Consider the following 25,336-nt stretch of genomic DNA (forward strand, 5'->3'; position numbering starts at 1 on the left):
CATTTTGTTCAGTTAACTTTCTACACATTTTTATAATACATGAAGTTCAACTTGGCTTTGGAAGTGATTGAAAATCTGTTTGTGGGCTAGGTAAAACTGCATGGTTCCATTTGCCTGTGGTGTGTGCCCTATTTTAGCATTTTTCTACAATACAGTTCCTTGGACTTGTGGCCAGCAGATTTTTTGTTGTTATAAATGACATAAAATCTGACCAGTCTTTTGAAGCCATTATGTAAAGCTTATTTTAGGATTACAATAATTTTGGTCTTCCTATTTATTTTCCTTTGTTAGAAGAAACCTTTTCATCTGCTTCTCTGGATTTTTAACGGGTATTCACTTTTTATTTAAATGTGGTGAGATTGTGCTAAACAGTAATAAAAAGGTCAGCTATTGTTTTTATTCCTATTTTGGCAGTCATTTTCTGATTTTTTTTTTTAATTGCAATTGATTGAATAGGGCTTTCACTCATTTAAAATTTATGATAATTATAAAAATGCTATTTGCTTTTCCACCCATTAGTGCTAAAAGAGATGGCTGAGATTTACTTACCAATATTCTTTAATTTGGTATCCTGTCCTTACCCCTGCCAGTTGGGAAGGACATTTCCCACCATTGGATCAAAGTAAATGTTCTCTCATTTCCCTGGAAGACAATTAGGAAGCATCAGCAGCTCCACAGACTGAGAATTGACACTGCTTGACCTGTGACTTTACAATCTATTTTAACTCAATTCCAGTTTGAGGAGATAAATGTATAGTTAGGGTGCTTGAGTATATAATGTAGCACCAGCAGTCCTAGCTGGCTGTGCTTCAAATGCCACCATTTGGGAGAATGCTCCCAACAATGCCTAGTAGACTATTTAAACCACTTTAATCAAATAAAAGGGATTCATTAGAACAAGGCCTCTATAAAATATGCTTAAATTCCTATTCAGTATCTGAGTGAATTATGACATGATGTCATACATCCTTCCCCTCCCCAGCTGTGAAGCAAAAGCACAGCTTCAGAGCTAGCATGATTCAGAAACATGCTGCACAAAGAGGCCAGGATAGCTAAGTTGCCCATTGGTCTCTGGCCTCCACCCTGAAGGCCTTGTCATTCTCTAGGAGATCATCTTCCTAGTGTCAATATCTGAATCCTTCTGTGGCAGGCAGTCTACACTGTTGTTGGAGAGTGAGCATGATCCTCCAAAATTCACAGATTGGCAGAACAATGCAAAATTTTCCATGTACAGATAAGTCTATCAGAGTAGAACCAAAGCTATGGTCAAGCTCTGGTCATTCCCAGTTGATGGTCCCATCAATGTCAAGGAGTTCCAGGATTCAGGATTTTGTGGTCTAGGCATTAGGTTCCCCAGGAGAGAGTCAGGTCCTGGAGGTGGTTCATGGGATCTAGCATGGGCTATAGGACTTGAATATAACTCCAGGACTTGAATAGAATGTTCGAATATAACTTCCCGCTAGCCCCTTGCTGACAGCCATGGTGGCCCTCAGCTCCCCAACCCTTGAGTGTGTTTAAGCTTGACAGAAACTGAGAATATCTGATTTCTGTGGCTCTGGACCTTTGCAGGAAAGAGTCCAGTGCTTCCTGGGGGCTGAAGGGATCTGGGATGAGAGAATGCTGAAAGCTTTTAAGGGTCAGGTGCATCCTCCCCAGTGGGTCAGAAGTGGATCCTTAGTGGCACCCTTGTGCAGTAAAACTGACAGCCAGTGCACTTTCTGTCCTACTTCCTGAGGGCTGACTACCCCTGGGAAACCTAGATGCCAAATCCATTTGGCTTTGCATTCTGTACTTTGTTGAATAAGATTGATAGTGAGAGATGAGAAGAGTCTTCAGGGTGGTAATAAGAGTCCTTGAACTATTTTCAGTATTTCCAGCAGTCAAATGGAAATTATATATTTACATGATAAAGCCAATGGACAACTTAAGTGATTTGTTTTCTGCCTCCGGCTGAAATCATATCTTAGTGTAGATCCAGGCTAGCTCATGCTATCTAGAAGTTCTGATTGGTAGAGTGGTATTTAATAACATTGGGAAAATAAGTTAACTTTTGTTTGGCTAGGTAAGATAAAAGTTGAATTATTTTCTTATGTGTTAATAAAACTGGAGCAGTGGAGATAATTAGCAGTTGGTAAATGGGGAGCTTTTGTGTGAGAGAAGGAAGGCTTTGGGGTGTTGGGTAAAGACCTTGGGACAAGGCTACCCTCTGGCTGATAGGGAAGAAAAGTTAAAGGTGGGTGTGCAAAAGGAGCTGACAGAGCAAGCCCAAGACTGCTGACTTTAGGAAGTCTGCTTGCAAGATTAACCTTGGCCTGGTGTCTGGGAACTTAACTGGTAAACAGTTTCCTACACTGAAATAAAACTTTCCCTAAATGATAAGAGTAGCTTGCTGTGCCTAAACTGTGCAAACAGTGTTTATTTATATTAACACCTCTTTTCCTTTTGGGAGTCTGGAATTTTGGAACATGCTAGGCGTAGGGGTACTTATGTACCAGCCCCCAGGAAAAACCTTGGGTACTGATCTGTAACAAGTTTCCTTGGTAGACCACTCTTTACACATTCTTAGAACTCAGTTGCTGGAGAAATTAATTGCATCCTTTTTGACTTCATTCAGAGAGGACTCTTGGAAGCTTGCTTCTGGTTTCCTTCAGACTTTACTGGATGTAAGAAATGGGGGGTGGTGGGCTTAAGTTGATCTCTTAAAGGCATTTATTTACATTGAGATTTTAGAAAAGAAGAAGAAAAAATTCAGTACTCAAAATATGTGTTTGGGCTGTTGTATTCGCTGTCAGTTTGAGATTCCTGATCGGTTCTAAGGTCTGGTTTCTATAGCCATTGTGTTACACAGTTCCAGGGGGGACTGTCAACAAATTGAACCTGGGCCCTACATTTATACAATAGGGTTAATATTTACCATAAGCATGGGGTTCTTTGGCATCATAATACTTCTCTAATAGTTTTTAGTTGTATGATATTTGTACAGAACGTCAGGTAAATTAAGTGTATGCTAAGTTAGAAATTTTGCATTGAGGGTAGAAGGGGAAGAGTGAACAAAAAAAGCATATTTGTTCTCCATATACTTGTATTATTATGAAATTGCTGACACTGCCTTTTTTTTTTTTTTTTTTTTAAGAATCCTTACTCCTCTGTTATTCCATTAAAATTGCTTTGAAATTTAAGGACAAAGTCACGTGAACCATCAGTGTGTGACAGATTACAACTAGCATTGATAGGGTACTTAATACTTGCTTGTCACTCTGTTTGCTTAGTACTTTCATCTTTAGTTCCTCACATGAGATGCAATACTTAGAGCAGTTGAAAAAACTGATCTGGAGAAGTGAAGTAACTTTTCCTGAGGTTACATATAGTAAATTGCAGAACCAGGAGTCTCTTCTAAGTACTACTGTTTTCCACACAATGGCATGTTGGCAAACTAGCTCTCAGTGTCCATGATATAAATATGAATGCTTCCACCATGGCCTGTTTCAAGCAATGTAATATCAACTGGCTTGCAAATTAATAAAAATTCAGTCAGTTCTCACAAGCCAATATGATATGGCCCCAGCATACCACTGTTTCACACAGCGTGGTTTTCACCTGGCTTTTCCAAACCCTGATGCCACCTCCTGCACCCAAAGGGCACCAGATGAAAAGAGCCTCTCATTTTGCTGGCAAGGATCCATGCTTCTGGCATGAGCTTATTATAGGGATATTGAAGATATTTGTTTTTGCCCTTTATGATATACCTATGAAATAGCGATGATTACTGTTTTTTAGAAGCTGTAAAACAAAAATATCTCCCTGTAAGGGCATCTTTCAGTTTTGGCTTCAGTCTCAACTCAGTACACTGATAATTAGTGCCTTAGGAAGACTGTCAAGTCAAAACTGGGCTCCTAGTCTATAAAATGCGTAAATATTTAAAAGCAGCAAATAAAAAGGCTCCTCGGAAAGACTATTCCACATTATTTCTCTCTTCTTGCCCCTGTGACTCTGCTAGGAAACAAAGCAGAAACATCCCTTCCATTAAAGCTTCCACGGTATATACCTTTTCTCTTTTACTACTATCCTAACTATGGCATTTCATTTCTTCCCTGTTTCATGTGAAGTACACACAATCCAGAATTGATAAGTGTTAAAATTAAGTAATTAAAATGAAACAAAATAATTGAAAATAGTTTTCAGGAATTTCTTCTACAATGAAATAGTGTATCCAGTGTTTCCCATTTCTAAGATTTTATATTTTTCAAAATAACTCTTTGTAGAGATAGTTTTTTAAAAAAAGATTTATTAGAGAAGGAGACAGAGACAGAGCATGGGGGGGAGGGACAGAGGGAGAGGGAGAGAGAATCCAAGTAGACTCCATGCTGAGCACAGCTCCCAACTCGGGGCTCGATCTCATGAGCCTGAATCATGACCTGAGCCAACCAAGAGTTGGATGCTCAACCACCGGTGCCACCAGGTGCCCCAATAGTTAGTTTTTTATTACCCATGTTAACGGAAGGAAACATTTATATGAATTAGCTAAAATAGGAAGATATTCCCTTCTCTCTCTTTGTTGAATAGTTCTCATCAAAGCAGCCACCTTTGCTTTCCTGCTGGAACAGTGCTACACCAGCCATGAGTAATTCATTAGGGTCAGTAGTAGGTAATAAATGCAGTAATAGAAAAGGCCGCAAACAGTGGCATGAAATGGAGATTGTAGAAGGAAATGATGCTTAAAATCAAACATCTAAGTAAAAAGCACTGAATTGATTTATAAAGAAATCTTTTGAATTTTGATTTAGTTCTAGACATCTTGCATCTTAACCTCTGGGGGAAAATATATAGTTAGGAAAGATGCAAGATTAAGTATTGAGGAATGTTAGTATGGATGAAGAACAGATGTTAAAGGCTTATAGTTACTAGAAGAAATGTGCAGATATGTTTGCAAAATATTATGTCAAAAACATACAATAAAACATTTTCTTTTTTTTTTAAAGATTTTATTTATTTGAGAGAGAGAGAATGAGAGAGAGCACATGAGAGGGGGGAGGGTCAGAGGGAGAAGCAGACTCCCTGCCGAGCAGGGAGCCCAATGCGGGACTCGATCCCGGGACTCCAGGATCATGACCTGAGCCAAAGGCAGTCGCTTAACCAACTGAGCCACCCAGGTGCCCTACAATAAAACATTTTCATCATGTTTCCATTGTAGCATACCAGAGTACTCCATAAATGTGCATTTGTTAATCTTTATAATATCTTAAAACCCAACCCTCTCAACCAATAACAAAATGGATTTTAGCTGTTTATAAGAATTACTATGTTAAATATGAGGTTTGTCAGACATTTAAATGTAACTAAGAAATTGGAGAATTGCCTTCTTTTAAAAATAGTATTTGATTTGGGACTGATTTGTAGGACTCTTGCTCTATAAGAGAGGTGGGCTCAATCTCTGAAGTTTTCTTTGCACTTTATGATGCACAATGAGTATATTTTAATTTTTGTCCCCAGGCTACATACTTACGTAAATATTGCACAGTTTCTGCATTTTTCCCATATATATATTGAGGGAAATAAACTAAATGATTATTGAGAACTCTTTCTAGGACCACACAGATCTCTCTCAGTTGAGACCTAAAAATACTAGCTAATTAAATCAAGATTGTTTCACGTCACATTGTATATCTGGTTATGTCATTTATTTTGTAAAAACATTTAGCTCTTCTTCCACATTACATATTAATCACAGGAAGGCTCAGTTTCTACCAGGTTTGTTAACTGAAAATTCTTTTGTTTCAGATAACAGTGCTTTAATACAACATAATCGGCAAATGATTTGGTTTGTTAAAACTAGTTTTCTAGGGGTGCCTGGGTGGCTCAGTCGGTTGTGTCCAACTCTTGATTTCAGCTCAGGTCTTGATCTCAGAGTTGTGATTCAGGCCCCATGTTGGGCTCCACACTGGGCATGGAGCCTGCTTAAAATAAACAAACAAAACCACAAAAAACTAATTTTTTAATAAGTGAAATTTGTTTCTCCAAGTACAAAAAACTTAAAAATTAACCATTTCAATGCAGTTCTTTCTACAGTGCATATTCAATTTGACAACTCAGGAGAATGCTTTTCAAACTTTTCTAAGAAGGTAACCTAACAGCAGAGATGTCAAGAGAATAATCCAGGAAATCAAGAGCAAATCTATGTTTTATCTTAAATTCATGTGAATTTTGCATTATACTTTATAATGTATCTTTATGCTAACATAGAAACATGTAAATTGTTTATCTTCAAGTAAATGTTGACTGCTAATTCAATTAAAGGCTGTCTAGACCAAAGAAAACCTATTTGTGGGCCACATTTATCCCTTGGGTTGCTGGTTCATCACCTCTGCTTTACCAGATCTGTTAAATATAAGCTCTATTGTATTGGGACCTATGGTTAGCTTAACATAAAGACTTTTAGGTGTGGTCCTCAGAAAACAATGTCTTATATAAATGGAATAGATAATTTATTGTTCTATTAAAACTCAGGCATTGACATAAATACATAATATTACATCATGTTCTAAAGTAAGGCAAGTATTTATTTTCCTTTTTTGATAGAAGCAACTTAAATGGAAATCAGACCCCTTCACTGATAGGAGGATGTCTTGATATAATATTGATATATTGATACAATATTTCTTTAAGGCTAAGTTTTAGTTATACTAACACTGAAGGTGCTTTATCTTGGTAGACCCCAAGTAGTTCACACTTATTAAAAGGAGGAAGGAAAAAGCAAGTCTCCTTTAAATTAGAGCTCTCCTTCATGACACAGTTTTCTGTTTAGCAAATCACAGACCTTTCACAGATAACCTAAAGTTAGGAGATTTTTTTTAAAGATTGAGTTTAGTGTGGTCCATATTAGACTGAGAAGTGGGATCATTTTTTTTTAAGATTTTTATTTATTTATTTATTCATGAGAGGCAGAGGGAGAAGCAGGCTCCCCACGGAGCAGGCAGCCTCATGTGGGACTCGATCCCAGGACCCTGGGATCATGACCTGAGCCACTCAGGTGCCCAAAGTGGGATCATTTCTTAACCTGATAGCAAGGAAGATTTTCTTATATTCAGAGATGGAATACCCCATCAGATTGCATGTCTTTGGAAGAAGTTGTGACCTTGATGACTCATTGAAAGAGCATTTTGTTGATTTGCCTTTGAAAATTTGCCTAACATGCATTCTTAGGTTCTTAACAGGGTCTTTGCTTCGGAATAGCTTGAATATCTGCTTTTTCCTGGTAGGTGGTAAAAAAAAGAGTCTTTGTTACTAAGCTATTTATAAATATCTTATCCTGGTAGCAGTTACCTTCTGATATTAGCACTCACCATTGTATCCATCCAGACTACCCCCAACCCTGCTGACACAAGGATGCAGTAGGGGTGAAGGGGGTGGAGAGAAGAAGGCTGCAGGTGGCATCTTTCTTTGTCCTACTGTGTTCATTCACTTATTCTTTCATTGACGTTAGATTCAGTGTCTCAGATCTATTTCCTGGGTTCTGCATATGTAGAATATAATTTTTGGAAATACTTTTATTATAATCTGATCATAGTCTGCAGTCTATTTTATAGAAAACTGAATTATGTATTGGAGAAAGTATTTGCTTCAGTCTCTCCTGCTCTCCATACTGCATCAGTGTCTATTTCTACAATACAAATCTGATGTCATTTGCCTTCCTGAAAAACATCAGGGCTCCTGATAATTCGGGATTAACTCTAGAATCTGTAGCATGGCCTATTGGTCTTTCATCTTTTGTGATCTGGCTTGTGCTTACATTTCCAAGTCAACTCTATCCTACCGGCTCTATTCATCTTGTGCAAATTATCTATCATAGCATTTATCACACGGTTATTCACAAATTTCCTTTTTTTTTTGCCCTCACCACTGCTGAGGACAGACTGCTTTGATAAAAAGTGTATTTTATTTCAACTATTTCCAGAATCTAGCACTGTTCCTGGCACTAAATAAATGAGTCTCCTGATGCCCCTTCAACCTGGAAACTGTATTTCACTTTCTTTACTTTGAATATGCTTTTGACTCTATTCTTTTTGCCTGGATTGTCCTCTATTTCCTCTAGCGCCTACTTTTATTTACCTTTCCCTATAACCTCACAATATATATATCTTCCAACAGAGTGTTACTAAATTATGTTGATTTATATGTCCTCTCTGCCAGTCTAATGGTTAGACAGGGACTTAGAGTCTAAAATGTAAAAATAAAATGTAAAAATAAACAAAAGTGTCAGTGATTAGGGTTGCTCGGCTGGCTCAGTCCATAGAGCATGCAGCTCTTTTTTAAAAAATTGTATTTATTTGAGAGAGAGCACAAGCCGCGGGGTGGGGTGGCGGGGGGAACAAAGGGAGGTAGGCAGGGGGAGAGGGAGAAACAGACTCCCTGCTGAGCAATGAGCCCCATTCAGGGCTCAATCTCAGGACCCTGGGATCATGACCTGAGCTGAAGGCAGATTGCTTAACCAACTGAGCCACCCAGGCATCCCTAGAGCATGCAACTCTTGATCTCGGCATTGTCAGTTCAAGCCCCATGTTGGGTGTAGAGATTACTTAAAATCTTAAAAAAAGAAAAAGTACCAGTGATTAGTGCAAAGAAGATGAATGAATGGTCTTTATTGATAGTATTCTGGAAATTTAGTAATGTACTTTTCAAACAGTAAATCCGTATTTGTGGCCCAAGGGTCAGGTTTAACCTCAATATATGTTTGTGGGGGGTCAGCATCCTGGTTTTTTTTTTTTTTTTAAACATTGGTATATAAAGACCCTCTTCTGTTGTTACTCCCAGATGTTCTACTCAGTGGCTTTACACAGTGGTTACTGCTTGCAGCTGAAGGTATCTAAGTGTATGACTACTGCTGTAGTCTCCCATCAGTTTGTGGCTACCCTACCTTAAATGGGGGCCTAATGATCTGATTGAGTAATCCAAATCTTACTTATTTTGCTGCCAAGAAGCAGTAGCTACCATTGAAAACTTCATTCAGCATTTGGGATTTTGCTTTTTACTTTAAGAATCTCAAAATGTGTGTGTGTGTGTGCATGCGTGCGTGTGAGTGTGTGTGCGCACACACATCCACACCTCATGCTTATCTCCAAATTGATTTGAGGGATACTGCATGAGAAAGAGGGTCATATAAGTTGGAAAACACAAAATATTATATTCATCCCTAAGATTCACCACACATAGCATCATAATAAAGGCTTGTTTAACTTTGTTTAATCCAATATTTTCCAAACACATTTGGCTATGAAATCCTTTTAAAAATGTTATCTTGTTAACACTTTTCCACAAGAAACAGTTTGGAAAAACACTGGCTTAAAGGAAAGGACTATGCGATCTCCCAAGCGGGTTATTCAGTATTTGGATAGATGGTGAGGGAAGAATTCTAGATGTTGGAATTTACTAAAAATGAGAGTAATGAAGGGAGGTTTGGGACTGGATGAAGGTCAAATTAGTTACCTTAACTTCTGAAATTAAAACCCAGCTGTCTTCTGCTAAAACTATATACAGTCATATGAGAAATAGATTACAAAACACATTCACAGTCTCACCCTCCCTCCTCCCTCTTTCTCGGTGTTGTCTCTATCTCTAATTTCGTCCTCAAAACATCTCTTTGAGGTAAGCAGGGCAAAGATTTTCATCTTCATTTTGCCAGTGAAGAAGCTCAACGTAAGAAAGGTAAAATGACATACTCAAGATCACACACTTAGTAAATGGTAGAGCATTAATGTAAAACCAGATCTGATGACTTCTAGTGTTTCCATATCACCCAACTCCTGTCGTATTAGTGTCCCTATTGCATATAGTTTTTCATTGAGTGAAAACCACAGTTGGGAACGGAGATAGTTTTTTTTAGCACAGGATTGGTGAAGTGGCTCGTGGCTGATGGTCAGATTTCCAAACTGCTGAACAGTAAACAGAATTAGTAAATAAACCAAAAGCAGTCATTTACCAGAATGTTGAGATTTTTCAGAAAGTTTGTTAAATCATCTAAGGTAATGCTGAAAGTTTTTTGTAGAGATATTTTATTTTCTGGATTAGTGGTTCAAATGTTACATTATGCTATTTGACTACTATTCTTTTTTTATAACAGCTTTATTAGGATATAATTCACATGACATACAGTGCACTCTTCTAAAGTGTACAGTTCAGTGATTTTCAATGTATTTAGAGTTATCAGTCCATCACCACTATCAAATTTGAGGACATTTCATCACCTCCAAAAACAAACCTTATGCCCATTGGAAAATACTCACCATTTCCGATCTCCCAGCCCTAGGCAACTACTAGTTCACTTTTTCTGTATGGATTTACCTATTCTGGACATTTTGTATAAATAGAATCATATAATACAGTTCTTTGTACTAGCTCCTTTTACTTAGCATAATGTTTTCAGGATTGATCCATGTCATAGAATGTATTCAGTACTTTTTATTCCTGAATAATATTTCATGGTTATTATATATTATATTTTATTTATCCAGTCATCAGTTGATAGTCATTTGGGTTGTTTCCACTTTCTGGCTATTATAAATAATGTTGCTATGAACATTTGTTTACAGATTTTGTGTGGACATATGTTTTCAATTATTTTGGGTAGTAGTGGATCACGGTAATTGGTCACAGGGTGGTCAATTGGTAGATCATATAGTAGTGGGTCATATGGGAACTCTAAGCTTATTAGCCTTCTGAGGAAGACTGTTGTCCAAAATGACTGCATTTTACATTCCCATCAGCACTGTATAAGGGTTCTTATTTCTCCACATCCTCATCAACTCTTGTTTTTGTTTCTGTTTTGATAGCCATTTTAGTGAATGTGAAGTGGTATATCATTGTGGTTTTGCTTCGCATTTCTCTGGGGACTAATGATGTTGAACATCTTTTCATGTGCTTATCAGCCATTATTTGTATATATTCTTTGGAGAACTGTTTATTCAGATCTTTTGCTTATTTTTTAATTGGGTTATTTGTGTTTTTATTACTGAGTTGTAGGAGTTTTTTTTTTTTTTTTTTAAAGATTTTTTATTTATTTAGAGAAACTGTGCGAGCAGGGGGAAGGGCAGAGGGAGAGAGAGAATCTGAAGCAGACTCTGTGCTGAGTGGGCAGCCCAGTGTGGAGTTCCATCTCAGGACCCTGAGATTATAACCTGAGCTAAAATTAAGAGTCAGATGCATAACGGACTAAGCCATTCAGGCGCCTGAGTTGTAGGAGTTCTTTATATATTCTAGCCATGAGTCCTTATCAGATAAGAAATTTGCAGACATTTCCTCCCATTCTGTGGGTTGTCTTTTTACTTTCTTGATAATTCCTTTGAAGCACAAAAGTTTTCAATTTATTTATTTTTATTTATTTATTTTTATTTTTACATATTTTTTTAAATTATGTTAGTCACCATACAGTACTTCATTAGTTTTTGATGTAGTGTTCCATGATTCATTTTAATGAGCACTGGGTGTTATACGCGAACAATGAATCATGGAACAAGTTTTCAATTTTGATGAAGTCCAACTTACCTATTTTGTTGTTGTTTGTACTTTTGGTGTCACGTCTAAGAAACCACTGCCTAATCCAAGGTCATGAAGATTTATGCCTGTGCTTTCTTCAAAGAGTCTTATAGCTTTAGCTCTCACATTTAGGTCTTTGATCCATTTTGAGTTAATTTTTGTATATGACATAACAAAGGGGTCCAACTTCTTTATCGTATATACAGCTATCCAATTGCCTCAGCACCATTTGTTGAAAAGAATTTGATTACTGTGTGTGTGTGTGTGTGTGTGTGTGTGTGTGTAATATCTCTTACTTATTTTAATTCCAGTGTGGTTAACATACAGTGTTGTATTAGTTCCAGGTATACAGTATAGTGATTCAACAATTCCATATATTTCTTAGTGTTCATCAAAATAAGTGTGCTCTTAATCCCCTTCACCTATTTTACCCATTCCCCCACCCACCTGCCCTCTAGTTACATGCTGTTTGTTCTCTATAGTTAAGAGTCTGTTTTTTGGTTTATCTTTTTTTTTTTCTTTGTTCATCTGTTTTGTTTCTTAAATTCCACATATGAGTGAAATCATATGGTATTTGTCTTTCTTGACTGGCTTATTTCACTTCGCATTATACTTGGTAGATCCATCCATGTTGTTGCAAATGGCAAGATTTCATTCTTTTTTATGGCTGTGTAATATTCCATTATACACATACATACATACATACATACACACACACATATATGATGTACACAGCACATCTTTATCCAGTCATCTATCAATGGACACTTAGGCTGCTAATTTGGCTTTTGTAAAAATGCTGTAATAAACATAGGGGTGCATATATCATTTCAAATTAGTGTTTTTATATTCCTTGGGTAAATACTCAGTAGTGTGATTGCTGGATCATAGGGTTTCCCATTTTTAATTTTTTGAGGAACCTCCATACTGTCTTCCACAGTGGCTGCACCAGTTTGCATTCCTACCAGCAGTGCACAAGGGTTCCTTTTTCTCCACATCTTTACCAACAGTTGTTGTTTCTTGTGTTTTTGATTGTAGCCATTCTGACAGGTGTGAGGTGCTATCTCATTGTGGCGTTTTTTGGTTTTTTGTTTTTTTTTTTTCTCTTTTCTCACTGTGGTTTTGATTTGCCTTTCCCTGATGATGAGTGATGTTGAGTATCTTTTCATGTGTCTGTTGGCCATCTGTATGTTGTCTTTGGAGAAATGTCTATGCATGTCTTCTGTCCATTTTTTTAAAAGATTTTATTTATTTGAGAGAGAGTATGTGAGTGGGGGCAGGAGCAGAGGGAGAGGGGCAAACAGACTCCACTCTGAACATGTAGCCTGACAAGGGGCCCACTCCCACAATCCTGAAACCATGATTTGAGCTGAAACCATGACTTGAGCTGGCACCAAGGCGCTCAACTGACTGAGCCACCCAGGTGCTCCACTTCTCCCCATTTTAACTGGTGTTGAGTTGTATAAGTTCTTTATGTATTTTTGATACTAACCCTTTATTGGATATGTCATTTGCAAATAATCTCCCATTCAGTAGGTTGTCTTTTTGTTTTGTTTGTTGTTTTTTTTTGCTGTGCAGAAGCTTTTTACTCTGATGTAGTCACAGTAGTTCATTTTTGCTTTTATTTCCCTTGCCTCAGGAGACATATCTAAAAAAATGTTGCTATGGCTGATGTCAGAGACATTACTGCCTGTGCTTTCTTCTAAGATTTTTATTGTTTCAGGTCTCACATTTAGGTCCTGAATTTATTTTATTTTTGTGTGTGGTATAAGAAAGTGGTCTGGTTTCATTCTTTTGCATATAACTATCCAGGTTTCCAAACACCATTTGTTGAAGAGACTGTCTTTTTCCCATGGCATATTTTTTGCCCCCTTTGTCAAAGATTAATTGACTGCATAATTGTGGGTTTATTTCTGGGTTTTCTATTCTGTTCCATTGATCTGTGTGTCTGTTTTTGTGGAAGTACCATACCATTTTGATTACTACAGCTTTGTTATATAAGTTGAAGTCTGGAATTGTTTTGTTTTTTTCTTTTTCAGATTGCTTTGGCTATTTGGGGTCTTTTATGGTTCTGTAAATATTTTACTATTGTTCTAGTTTTGTGCAAAATGCTTTTGGTACTTTGATAGGGATTGCATTAAATCTATAGATTTCTTTGGGTAGTATAGACATTTTAACAGTATTTGTTCTCCCAATCCATGAGCATGGGATGTCTTTCCATTTCTTTATGTCATCTTCAATTTCTTTCATCTGTGTTTTATAGTTTTCAGAGTACAGGTCTTTCACATCTTTGGCTAAGTTTATTCCTAGGTATTATTTTTGGTGTAGTTGTAAATGGGGATTGTTTTCTTAATTTCTTTTTCTGCTACTTCATTATTAGTGTATAGAAATGCAACAGCTCTCTGTACATTGATTTTGTATCTTGCAACCTTACTGAATTCATTATCAGTTCTAATAGTCATTTGGTGGCGTCTTTAGGGTTTTTTCACATATAGTATGATGTCATCTGCAGATAGTTAAAGTTTTGCTTCTTCCTTACCAATTTGGATGCCTTTTTTTTTTTTTCTTGTCTGATTACTGTGGCTAAGATTTCCAGTACTATGTTGAATTGAAGTGGTGAGAGTGGAAATCCTTGTTTTGTTCCTGACCTTAGGGGAAAAGCTGTCAGTTTTTCTCTGTTGAGGATGATGTTAGCTGTGGGTTTTTCATATAAGGCCTTTATTATGTTGAGGTATGTTTCCTCTAAACCTGCTTTATTGAGGGTTTTTATCATAAATGTATGTTGTACTTTATCATATGCTTTTTCTCTGTTGAAATGATCATGTGGCTTTTATCCTTTCTCTTGTTGATGTGTTGCATCCCAGGAATAAATCCCAGTTTTAACAAGGTGCACATGTTCTCCATAGGAAGTGCTGGCTGGTACTGGGATGGAGGCCCCACAAAACTTGTAGTCAGCAGACCACAGTGTTGGCAAACTTGCACTGGTCTTCTGGGGGAGGGGCTCACAGCACTGGGACTGAGCAGGCCTGGCTGGAGGGGGCAGGGCAGGGTCTAAGCTAGTTGGGTAGTGAGAGTACTGATTCCTGCTGGTGGCCACGTGTTTAATGCTGGGTTTTGGAGAGGGAAATGGCCCTGCCCGCTCCTTTGTTCCTAGAGAAGCCTCCCAGTTTAATCTGTCCTTCTAGGACAGGCTCTACAATTAGTAAATAACTCTCCTTCCCTTGTGCCCCAGGCATTTTCTTTTCTTTTCTTTTTTTTTTTTTTTAAGATTTATTTATTTTAGAGAGCGTGAGTTTTTGTGCACAGGGGTTGGGGGTAGGGAGACACAGAATCTCAAGAAAGCTCCCCACTGAGCATGGAGCCCATACACAGGGCTCCATCTCACGACCCTAAGATCATGACCTGAGCCAAAATCAAGAGTTGGATGGCTTAATGAACTGAGCCACCTAGGCACCCCCTACCAGGCATTTTTCAAACTGCTGCTTCTATTGCTATATCTCTGCAGGCTGTTTGTTGTGCTTTGTGCTTAAAGGTGGGGACTTAGTTTTCACTTAACCTTTCAGGTTCTCCCAGAGCTGAGCCTGCTGCTAAGTTCCAGGCTTGAAGTCTTGCTGTTTGTAAAAACTCACGAAATTCATCCCCTCTGGTTTTCAGAGCCAGATGCTATGGGGATTCATCTTCCCCATGTGGCTCCCCAGTGTGAAGGTGTTTCTCTCCCCACTCTGCCCCCACGATTCCCTCCTGCAATGGCCCCCTGAGTCTGTTTAGCTCCCGCTTACGCCCTTCCTACCCTCTTCCATATGGCTTCTCCTCTGCCTTTAGTTGTGGAGTTTGTTCTACCAGTCTTCTGGTCGTTTTCTGGGTTATTTACACTGATGTGAGTGTTATCTAGTATCTGTGGGACAAGGTGACCTTAGGGTCCCTACTCTGTCATCTTCCTTTGATTATACTCTTCTTATTTTCATAGAGGAGAATAAGAGTGTTTTAGGGTCATGGGATGGCATTGCTGTAGCATTATGAAGAAAGTTGCTGTTCTCTTTTATGTAACATTATAAATGACATCCAGATCAGGGGACAGATAGGACCATTTCCTTCATGCTGAACAATTACTCATTTTGTATTTACTTCCTCTTTGCACTAGGTTTGAGCTCTCTGAAAATTAATTTGTTTTGATGCCTCTAAGATTTACAATGTTTTAAAATATCCTCTTACAAAGAAGAAGGATTCAGAAGTACTTGTTATGAGCAGAGATAATGTATTGATTCATAATTTAGCAAAAAAATATATGGTTTTTGGTCCAATTTTTTAGAAGGCAAAAGTATGTTTGGTGCTCTGTTTCAGCCCACTTTTAGCAAGAAATATTATCCTACCTAATACTGTTTCTGTGGAACTCAAGGGTAGATTCTATTATATATGTCATTTTCTAACATGGTGATGGAAGAGTTGGCCAAGTAGTAAGATGGACACAAAGGAAAGGTACAAAGTCAGATTTCTTCAGATTAGGGGACTGAGACCTGGACAAAGGATATGTGTATATTAAGATGTTTTGGTCCCAGAAGTTTTAAAACTGATCAATAAAATTATGTAATGTCTGATTGTTTATTATGTATGTTTGCTATTCTTATAGTTGGAAGGAAGCAGAGAATATATTTGATGTCTATGGATAAATCAGGGCTAGATCTCCACATGGCTGAGGGAAGTGGCTGCTGCTTCCATGAATAGGCCTCAAGAATGCAAGCCATACCAACTCCTCCTACCAGCAATCTACTCTGCCTAAAAATTACTATAGGAAAATACTTGTCTGAATTTTTAGGGTTTGTTTCCCCCCATGTGTTCTTTTTTTAAATACAAATACTCCAGAGAAAAGATATCAACGACTAACTGGCAAGTGAGAGAAAGGTGTGGAGCCTGCTTAAGATTCACTCTTAATCCCTCTGTCCTCCCCTCCCTTTCTCCCTCTCTTTAAAAAAAAAAAAAAAAAAGTATAGAGAAGAGAATAAATAAAATCCCATAATTCTATCACCCACAGATAATCACTATTCACATTTAGTCTGTTTTCCTTGTCCCATGCCTAATGGTGTTCATAATTGACATTAGTATACTTTTGTTTATGTATCTGTATTTTCTCATGTCATTAACTGTCAGCATTTCTTTTTTGTCAGCATAATTTTCACTGTATATATTTAATAAAATGGGTATACAGTAAGTCAGTTGAGTCTTTTAGTTGTTCCTACTGGGATTTAAAATTTCATAGTTTTGTTAGTAGTCCACTTTAGGGGGCTTTTTGCAGTGAGCCTTGCAGTGGAGGTGCTGACTAGGAGAGGCCTGCACCAGCATTTAAGTCAAGGAAGGAGGACCATAGCTGAACCAGTTACATAGGAATTGTTCTTTTCTTCTCCCAGCCCTCAGTATACTGAAGGGAAAGAGAGGCCCAGAAAACTGGAGAGGGATGAGAAAGAATCAAATCACTATTATACCTTTCTTTCTCAGTGAAGGTTCTTTAGGCCTCAGGCCAGGCCTGTCCTAGGGGAGGGGAAAGAGCTTTAAATTAGATATGATTGACATTTTAAATTGGATTAAATTGACTTCAAGTAGACTTTTTTTTGAATACTTGAAAATTATTGGAAAGCTAAAGAAACTGGTTAAGATATTCAGGGAAAGGAAGGAGAAATTCTAGATGGCAAATTGAAAGTGATGATTGGAGAAAAATAAGCCACTTCTTGTTTTAATTCCCCACCAAGTAATATTGGGACATTTTTTTTATTAACTTTAATGATATTAGTGGAGAAGAGAGATTTGACATGAACTTTATTGCCTCTAAAAGTAGTTAGCCATGTGGATGAGGCATGTGAAGGTGTGATTCTTCAAGTAGTATAGATATGGATTCTCTGAACTCAAGGGAGAATGGATGATCTTCTCCCTTCTTTTTTCTTAAAAAAAAAAAACAAAAACAAACTTTTGGTAGGGGGGGATGAGGAGATGTGGATCAAAGGGTACAAACTTTCAGTTATAAGTTGAGTAAGTCCGGGAATCTAATGTACAGCATGATGATTATACTTAATAATACTATATTGTATACTTGAAATTTGCTAAGATCTTAGATGCTTTCACCATACACAAAAAATGGTAACTATATGAGGTGATAGCCGTGTCAATTAACTTGATTGTGGTAATCATTTTATAATGTATACATGTATTAAATCATTACATTGTACCTCTTTAAAAAAACATCACATGGTATATATAATTTTTGTCAGTCATACCTCAGTAAAACAGGAAAAGAATGACTTTTTCCTCTTAATCATAACACTAATATATTCATATTGTAAAGAATTTTAAAACTTCTGAAAAGTACAGGTAATAAACATCAATGCAGTCCATCACTCCATCCCAGACAGGAGCAGCAGCCTTTGGGTATATTCTTGCAGCCTTCCTTGTGCCTTCTTAAATTGCTTATTGCCTTTTCCTTTTTCCAAAGCTGAGATCATACTCATAAAATTTTTGTGGCCTGCAGTTGAGGCTGCAGAGAGAAGCAAAAATTGTAACATAAAAATATTCACTGATGAATGACCACTCAGCATTTCTGATTTTTCCTGTAAAGCTTGAATTTATTAACTCATTAACCACTGTTTCTGTCTCTATGCTGGGGGCTATTACAATGCAGATGGATTGGGAGGTTATTTCTTGAGGTCAGTGAAGGATACTGGAGATCTGTATGCTCACTGACAAATCTGTCTAGGTTGGACCAGTTGAAAAACTGATGAAGAAATCAACAGAGATGACAACAAGATAGGCACTTTATTTTATTTTTTTTAAGATTTTATTTATTAGAACGGGGTGGGGGCAGAGGGCTAGAGAGAAGCAGGCTCCCTGCTGAGGGTCACAGAGAGCCTGATGCGGGACTTGATCCCAGGACCCCAGGATCATGACCGGAGCTGAAGGTAGACACTTAATGAACTGAGCCACCCAGGTGCCCTGAGGATAGGCTCTTTAAAGAAGAGTATTGGACATGACATCATATTAACGTAACCTTTGGGGAACATCAGTATAGCTCCTGGGTAGTGTTGCCATTATGATGCCATGTAAGCAAGACGAAATGAAGGATATGATGTTCTATTGTCTATCATTTTGTTGGAAAAATCACCACCCCCCCCAAAAAAAACCCCACTATTTTTATTCATTCTTTGATCCAATATTTAGTACATGAGTATAAAGGTTGCCTATATGTTGTTAAACTGCTAAGTATGTTTTATCTTACATTTATAGGGTACTTTTTCAGTATAAATTTCCTATCAAATTTTTGTTTCCCATTATGAATATGAATGCTTATTATGAATATGAATACTTAATAGCCTTTTACTAGTACTATTTATTGGTGATAACAGGGAACACCTGTATTTAATTTTTTCTTAATTCTCTAAACTGTTTATATCTGCTGTAATAAACACTGTAGTTCCCCTTACCTATGGTTACACCTTCTGCGGTTTCAGTTACCCGGGATCAGCCTTGGTCTGGAAGCAGATGATGCTCTTTCTGACATGCTGTCAGAAGGTCAGTGGTAGCCTAAAGCTGCTGCCTGTGTCATTCCCCTCCCTTCATCTTATCACATAGGCATTTTATCATCTCACATCATCACAAGAAGAGTATAGTTCAGTAAGATATTTTGAGAGACCACATTCATATTACAGTATATTGTTATAATTGTTCTATTTTGTTATTATTGTTAATCTCTTACTATGCCTAATTTATAAATTAAACTTTATCATAAGTGTGTATGTATAGGAAAAACATAGTGTACATAGGGTTTGACAGTGCAATTTCAGGCATCCACTGAGGTCTTAGAACATATCCCCTGCGGATAAGGGGGGGGACTACCATAGTAAACAGATAACCACATTTTTTTTTCTAGTGAGTAAGCATATGCTAGAAAAGCTAATTTTATCTAAAATTAAGTACATACTTAAAAACATATAACTACAGGTCATAATAAATTTCCTTAACCTTTTTTAGGTCTAAATATTGGTCCAATGTAGAAGGTACCACTTCTGTCTTTCCTGGAATTAAGGCCAGATTTCTCATATTCTTCTCACTCTGATATATTGATGACTAGTCATCATTAGACTGGTGGATGCAAAAAATCTTTGCTAATCTGCTGTAGTGGGTTTTTGATTGTGTGCTTTTATTCCTTTTTTTTTTTTTTTTTAAGATTTTATTTATTGACAGCGAGAAAGGGAGCATAAGCAGGGGGAGTGGGAGAGGGAGAAGCAGGCCTCCTGCTGAGCAGGGAGCCTGACGGCATGGGGCTTGATCCCAGGACCCTGGGATCATGACCTGAGCCGAAGGCAGATGCTTAACGACTGAGCCACGCAGGCACTCCATGCTTTTATTCTTTTAATTATCATAGTTGTCATATAAAAAGTTAGCCTCTGGGGTATTTGTGCTATATTCCAATTCTCCAAGATCCTTCTTTTTGCCATGCACATGAATCACCTGGGGATCTTGTTAAAGTGCATGTTCTGATTTGATAGGCATGGTGGGGGCAAAATTCTGCATTTGAAACCAGCTCACATGTGAAGCCAATGCTGCCAGCCTTTGGACCACACTTTGAATTGTAGGGCTTTTGATAACAGTTTTGGGAACAAAAGCCAGTCAAAGCCTATTGACGCCATTTCTTGTTATAACTTTATGACACATGCCTAGTTTATTAGTAATACATATTTTTCCAACAGGGATATAGATGTTGAATTATAACTTGTAGTGTGTGAGTTTTCTGTAGTTTTTGTGTTGGGCATACTTTTTACAGTGGTGGCATTTAGAATGAACATACCGATGATGACAATGATATAATAATAATTGACAGGTACTGACCACTTACTGTCCCCAGGCACTGTGCTTTACAAAGATTGACTAAATTTTCCAAATAAAACCATGAAGTAGACATTATTATTGTTACCCCATTTAAAAATGAGGAGGGCTTGGTAACAAGTTAAATGACTTGCCCATGGTCACACAGCCAGAGTGGGGACAGAACCAGGACATCAACACAAGTAGTCAGTCTGACTCTAGAGCTTATCGTTTTAATCTCTTTACTAGTTTGACAGTAGTCTGGAAACTAGACTTCATATAATGGATTTTCTAGCTTCTCTCACAATTGCTGTAAGATATGTTTGAATTCTCTAGCTTCTTTCCCGAAAGACTTTTTAAAGATTTTTCTTATGTTCTCCTTTCTTGTGGCTTTCCCAAGATACTACTGATCTCTAGCTTTTTTTAGTCTTCCTTTCTGCATATTTGTGTTAGAAAAGATCTCAACTTTCATATTCTTTTGATGTAAAAATTTATGAAGAATGAGAAGTAGGTAGTACATGTCCCTGAATGAAAGATAAAAGTGTTTTTAGTAATGTTGACACTGTTTTCTTTGAAAGACTAGCCCTGGAAAACTTCAGATTTTATAAGATTGTCACAGAAGAATGGTTGATTCTTTTGTGCGTTCTTAAAAATTGGGGCATTTTTGTCTTTATCTAAATGGCAGTTATAATTCAGTGATTAGTCTGGAGACATACCTTCTACTCTGAGTCTCCTGCCAGACCACCAAATGGTCTTAGAGAAGCCAAGGAGCCCCTCTGCCTTGCCTTCTCAGACTGTCCGATGATGACACTATTTGCAGTACCTTTAAACGCTCAGCATGTGAAGGCAAAGAGGATTTGTAAGTACAGAGAGAGGTGTTTGTAAAAATTTGTGACAATGAGTGAAAGCTGTTTAGAATCAGTTATGGTACCTCCCTTGCAGTTTCATTTGGAAATCAATAAACACAGCACAGGTCATGATCCATAAGAATATAACTGGTTTATTACTTATCTCAAAGTAATAAGATGCTATTTATTTTCATTATCCCTGTTGTTTTTTTTTTTTTTTTTTTTTTACAGTCCATCAATATTATGGAACTGACTTTACAGAAATATGGAAGTTATGAAAAATTTGAGCAGGCCACTGGTGGCAGCCTGCTATCTAAAACTCGAATCTGGAGTCATGTTCGGAAGTACATGATGAAAGAAGGCTGCCTGGGTGAGGTATGAATCAGGAGTGACACGAGATGCTGTTGGCATTTTAATTGCTCATCTAATTAGTCACCCAGAGATCTCACTAAATTGAATTGCTGTGTTCAGTTTCTTTGTGTTTTTCTTTACTTCTACGCTTTCTGTATAGCTTATGGGATTATGGGAATTTTTTAATGAAAATTATTAATGAAGCAATTTGCCTCAGTGGCCTCCTCTTAGCAGCCAGTTCAAAATGGCCAAGCAGAGAAGCGGACTCTGGCTTGTGTACCTACCTTTGCCTCATTTTAACCAGGGGGACTGTATTTGACAGCACAACAGGGCACTGCCTCCTCAGCACAGCCCTCTACTTTCCTTTAATCCAGGAAAGGTTCTTGAGTGGCACATGCTCAAAAGTGGAAGGGTCAAAAGTGATTATCATTTTCTTGGTATCTGGGAGATTCAAACTGGTACAAGCAAAATAAAAATATACTGTATCATATGATCTCACTGATATGAGGAATTCTTAATCTCAGGAAACAAACTGAGGGTTGCTGGAGTGGTGGGGGTTGGGAGGGATGGGGTGGCTGGGTGATAGACATTGGGGAGGGTATGTGCTATGGTGAGCGCTGTGAATTGTGTAAGATGAATCACAGACCTGTACCTCTGAAACAAATAATACATTATATGTTAAAAAAAAATAGTAGGAAGGGAAAAATGAAGGGGGGGAATGGGAGGGGGAGACGAACCATGAGAGACGAGGGACTCTGAGAAACAAACTGAGGGTTCTAGAGGGAAGGGGGGTAGGGGGATGGGTTAGCCTGGTGATGGGTATTAAAGAGGGCACGTACTGAATGGAGCACTGAGTGTTATATGCAAACAATCATGGAACACTACATCAAAAACTAATGATGTAATGTATGGTGATTAACATAACATAATAAAATTTAAAAAATTTTTTTTAAATAAATAAAATACTGATTTATGGGTCTGTTGTTTCCTGTGAAAGCTTCCTTTCCCGAGCCTTTACATTTTGTTTTATATGTATGTATTTTTTTCCTCTTGCTTCTTAGATCGTAGTTCATCTCACTGAAGACCTGCTTTCCCGAGCTTCAATGACAGTGGTAAATGGGTGCCCAACATTGACCATTAATGTTTCCACGGCACGTGAGCACTGGCTGGAGGGAATGCTGAGGCATGAAATAGGTAGGGGCAGCACTTTTCCATTTGTTCACTTGTAATATCAGAAATCAGCAGCAAAGAAACATTCTTTTATAATGGGTTCTTTCTTAACAGTATTTGGCAAAAGGTAATGAAATTGTTAGGTTTCATTTGAACTAAGATACTAATGTCTCACTTCAAATTAGATTTTTTTAAGGTACCATGTAGCTGTGTTAAGCTTGGAAAGTCATTTAACTCCCGGATTTCACCTCCCCACGTTTCTGAAACTGAGGGAAATGGAACTGAGTGCTCTCTGAGATTCTTGTCAAATATCAAGTCTCTGATTCTTCCCTTTAAGAAAATAAATGGTATAAAAGTTACACCTCTTCTAATGAGACATGCGGTCCTTCTGAAGGCAGAGTAGCTCCTTCAAAATGCTTTAGGGTCAGGTCATTTTCCACTTTGTTTTGATTCATAGGTACACATCAATTTGGTTTTAGAACTGTTGGTAGAATCTTTTTTGGATAAGAATTAAAATGAGAATGACCTTTCTTGTTTTTCACGCGCCTTTTCTTCTCCACAGGCACACATTATTTTCGAGGTATTAACAACCTTCAGCAGCCATGGAACAGTTGGACTGGCCGCAAAAAACATGAGCTAAAGCCAAACAATCCCACAGAGGAAGGACTGGCAAGTATTCACAGTGTCCTTTTTAGAAAAGACCCCTTTCTATGGAGGGCTGCCCTCCTCTACTACACTGTTTATCGAGCCAGCCAAATGTCTTTTTGCGAACTCTTCAAAGATATTGGAAAGTTTGTCAAGGACCCCAATACAAGATGGGATTATTGTGTACGAGCCAAGAGGGGATGGACTGATACTTCCCAACCAGGTGAGTGTCTCTTGACTGTAGATTTGCCTTATGGTCAGTTGTCTATTGATTTTGATCACATCCTTATCCACCAATCAGAGAAATCACTCACTTATAAAAAATTAAACCTTTGTTACTTGAGGTCCGTGCTAGTTTTCCCAAACCATATTTTGTTAGCATTCTTTTTTCAGATCTCATTTTGAAAAATTTCAAACCTACGGACATAAGGAAATGATAGAATTAACACTCACATCCTCTAGATTGACCAATTGTTAACATTTTGCCAGTTCTCCTTTTTCTTGCTCTGATTTTTTTTTTTTTTTTTTTAAGATTTTATTTATTTATGTATTAGAGAGCGAGAGAGAAACAGCATGAGAGGGGAGAAGGTCAGAGGGAGAAACAGGCTCGCTGCTGAGCTGGGAGCCCGATGTGGGACTCGATCCCGGGACTCCAGGATCATGACCTGAGCCAAAGGCAGTCGCTTAACCAACTGAGCCACCCAGGCGCCCTCTTGCTCTGATTTTAAAAACAGCTTTACTGAGATATAATTCACATGACCTACAGTTTGCCCATTAAAACGTATAGCTCAGTGGTTTTTAGAATGTTCATGGAGTTGCACAGCTATCACCACTATGTAACTCCAGAACATTTTCGTAACCCCAAAAAGAAACCTGTACCCATTAACAGTCCTTCTCCATTCCTTCTTCCCCAAGCTCCCAGCTCTAAGTAACCATTAATCTACTTTTATAGGTTTGCCCATTTTGGACATTTCATTTAGATGGAATCACATAATATGTAATCCTTTGTGTCTGACTTCTTTCACTTAGCATAATGTTTTTAAGGTTCATCCCTATGGTAGCATGTATCAGTATTCAGTCCTTTTTATTGCTGAATAATACTCTATTGCATGTATAAGACACATTTTATTTTTCCATTCACTGTTAATGGACATTTGAGTTGTTTCCTCACGTTTTGGCTATTATAATGTTACTGTGAACATTTGGGTACAAGTTTATATTTTTAATTCTCTTGGGTATATACTTAGGAGTAGAATTGTTGGGTCGTATGGTAACTCTCTGTTTAAGCTTTTGAGGAACTGCCAGAATGTTCTCCAAAGTGAATGCGATATTTTATATTCCCACCAGAAGTATATGGGATTATTTTTCCATATCCTCACCAACACTTAACAATACTTGTATTTTCATTTTTAAAATTATTATAATCGTCTTAGGTATCTCATTGTTTTAATTTTTTAATTTAAAAAAATTCCAGTATAATTAACATACAGTGTTATATTAGTTTCAGGTGTACAATATAGTGATTGAACAATTCTGTACATTATTCAGTGCTCATCACGATAAGTGTACTCTTAATCCCCATCACCTTTTTCACCCATCCCTCACCCACCTCCCCTCTGGTAACCCTCAGTTTTTTCTCTATATTTAAGAGTCTGGTTTTTTGTTGTTGTTGTTGTTTTTCTTTGTTTTGTTTCTTAAATTCCATATATGAGTGAAATCATATGGTACTTATCTTTCTTTGACTTATTTCAGTTAGCATTATACCCTCTAGATCATCCCATGTTGTTGCAAATGGCAAGATTTCATTCTTTATTATGGCTGAGTAATAATCCATTGTGTGTGTGTGTATATAAAAACACACATATAAACATACACCACATCTTCTTTATCCATTCATCTATCATACACAGGTTGCTTCTGTTAATTTGGTTATTCTAAATAATGCTGCAGTA

General features: G+C 37.5%; 1 protein-coding gene across 4 annotated transcripts in view; it reads left to right on the forward strand.

The window, feature by feature from the left end:
- The window catches only part of KIAA0895 (KIAA0895 ortholog), a 62,179-nt gene that overhangs the window by 25,370 nt on the left and 11,473 nt on the right, over positions 1-25,336 (forward strand). For 2 of the 4 annotated variants that reach the window (XM_032401776.1, XM_032401778.1), the window contains exons 3-5: positions 21,450-21,593; positions 22,631-22,763; positions 23,302-23,607. In XM_032401776.1, the coding sequence (XP_032257667.1) occupies positions 21,450-21,593; positions 22,631-22,763; positions 23,302-23,607 (583 nt within the window). The remainder of the gene's footprint in view (positions 1-21,449; positions 21,594-22,630; positions 22,764-23,301; positions 23,608-25,336) is intronic. The other 2 variants (XM_032401779.1, XM_032401777.1) reach the window with 1 other exon arrangement.

Source organism: Phoca vitulina, unplaced genomic scaffold, assembly GCF_004348235.1.
Source record: "Phoca vitulina isolate PV1807 unplaced genomic scaffold, GSC_HSeal_1.0 scaffold4, whole genome shotgun sequence".
Classification (NCBI taxonomy): Eukaryota; Metazoa; Chordata; class Mammalia; order Carnivora; family Phocidae; genus Phoca; species Phoca vitulina.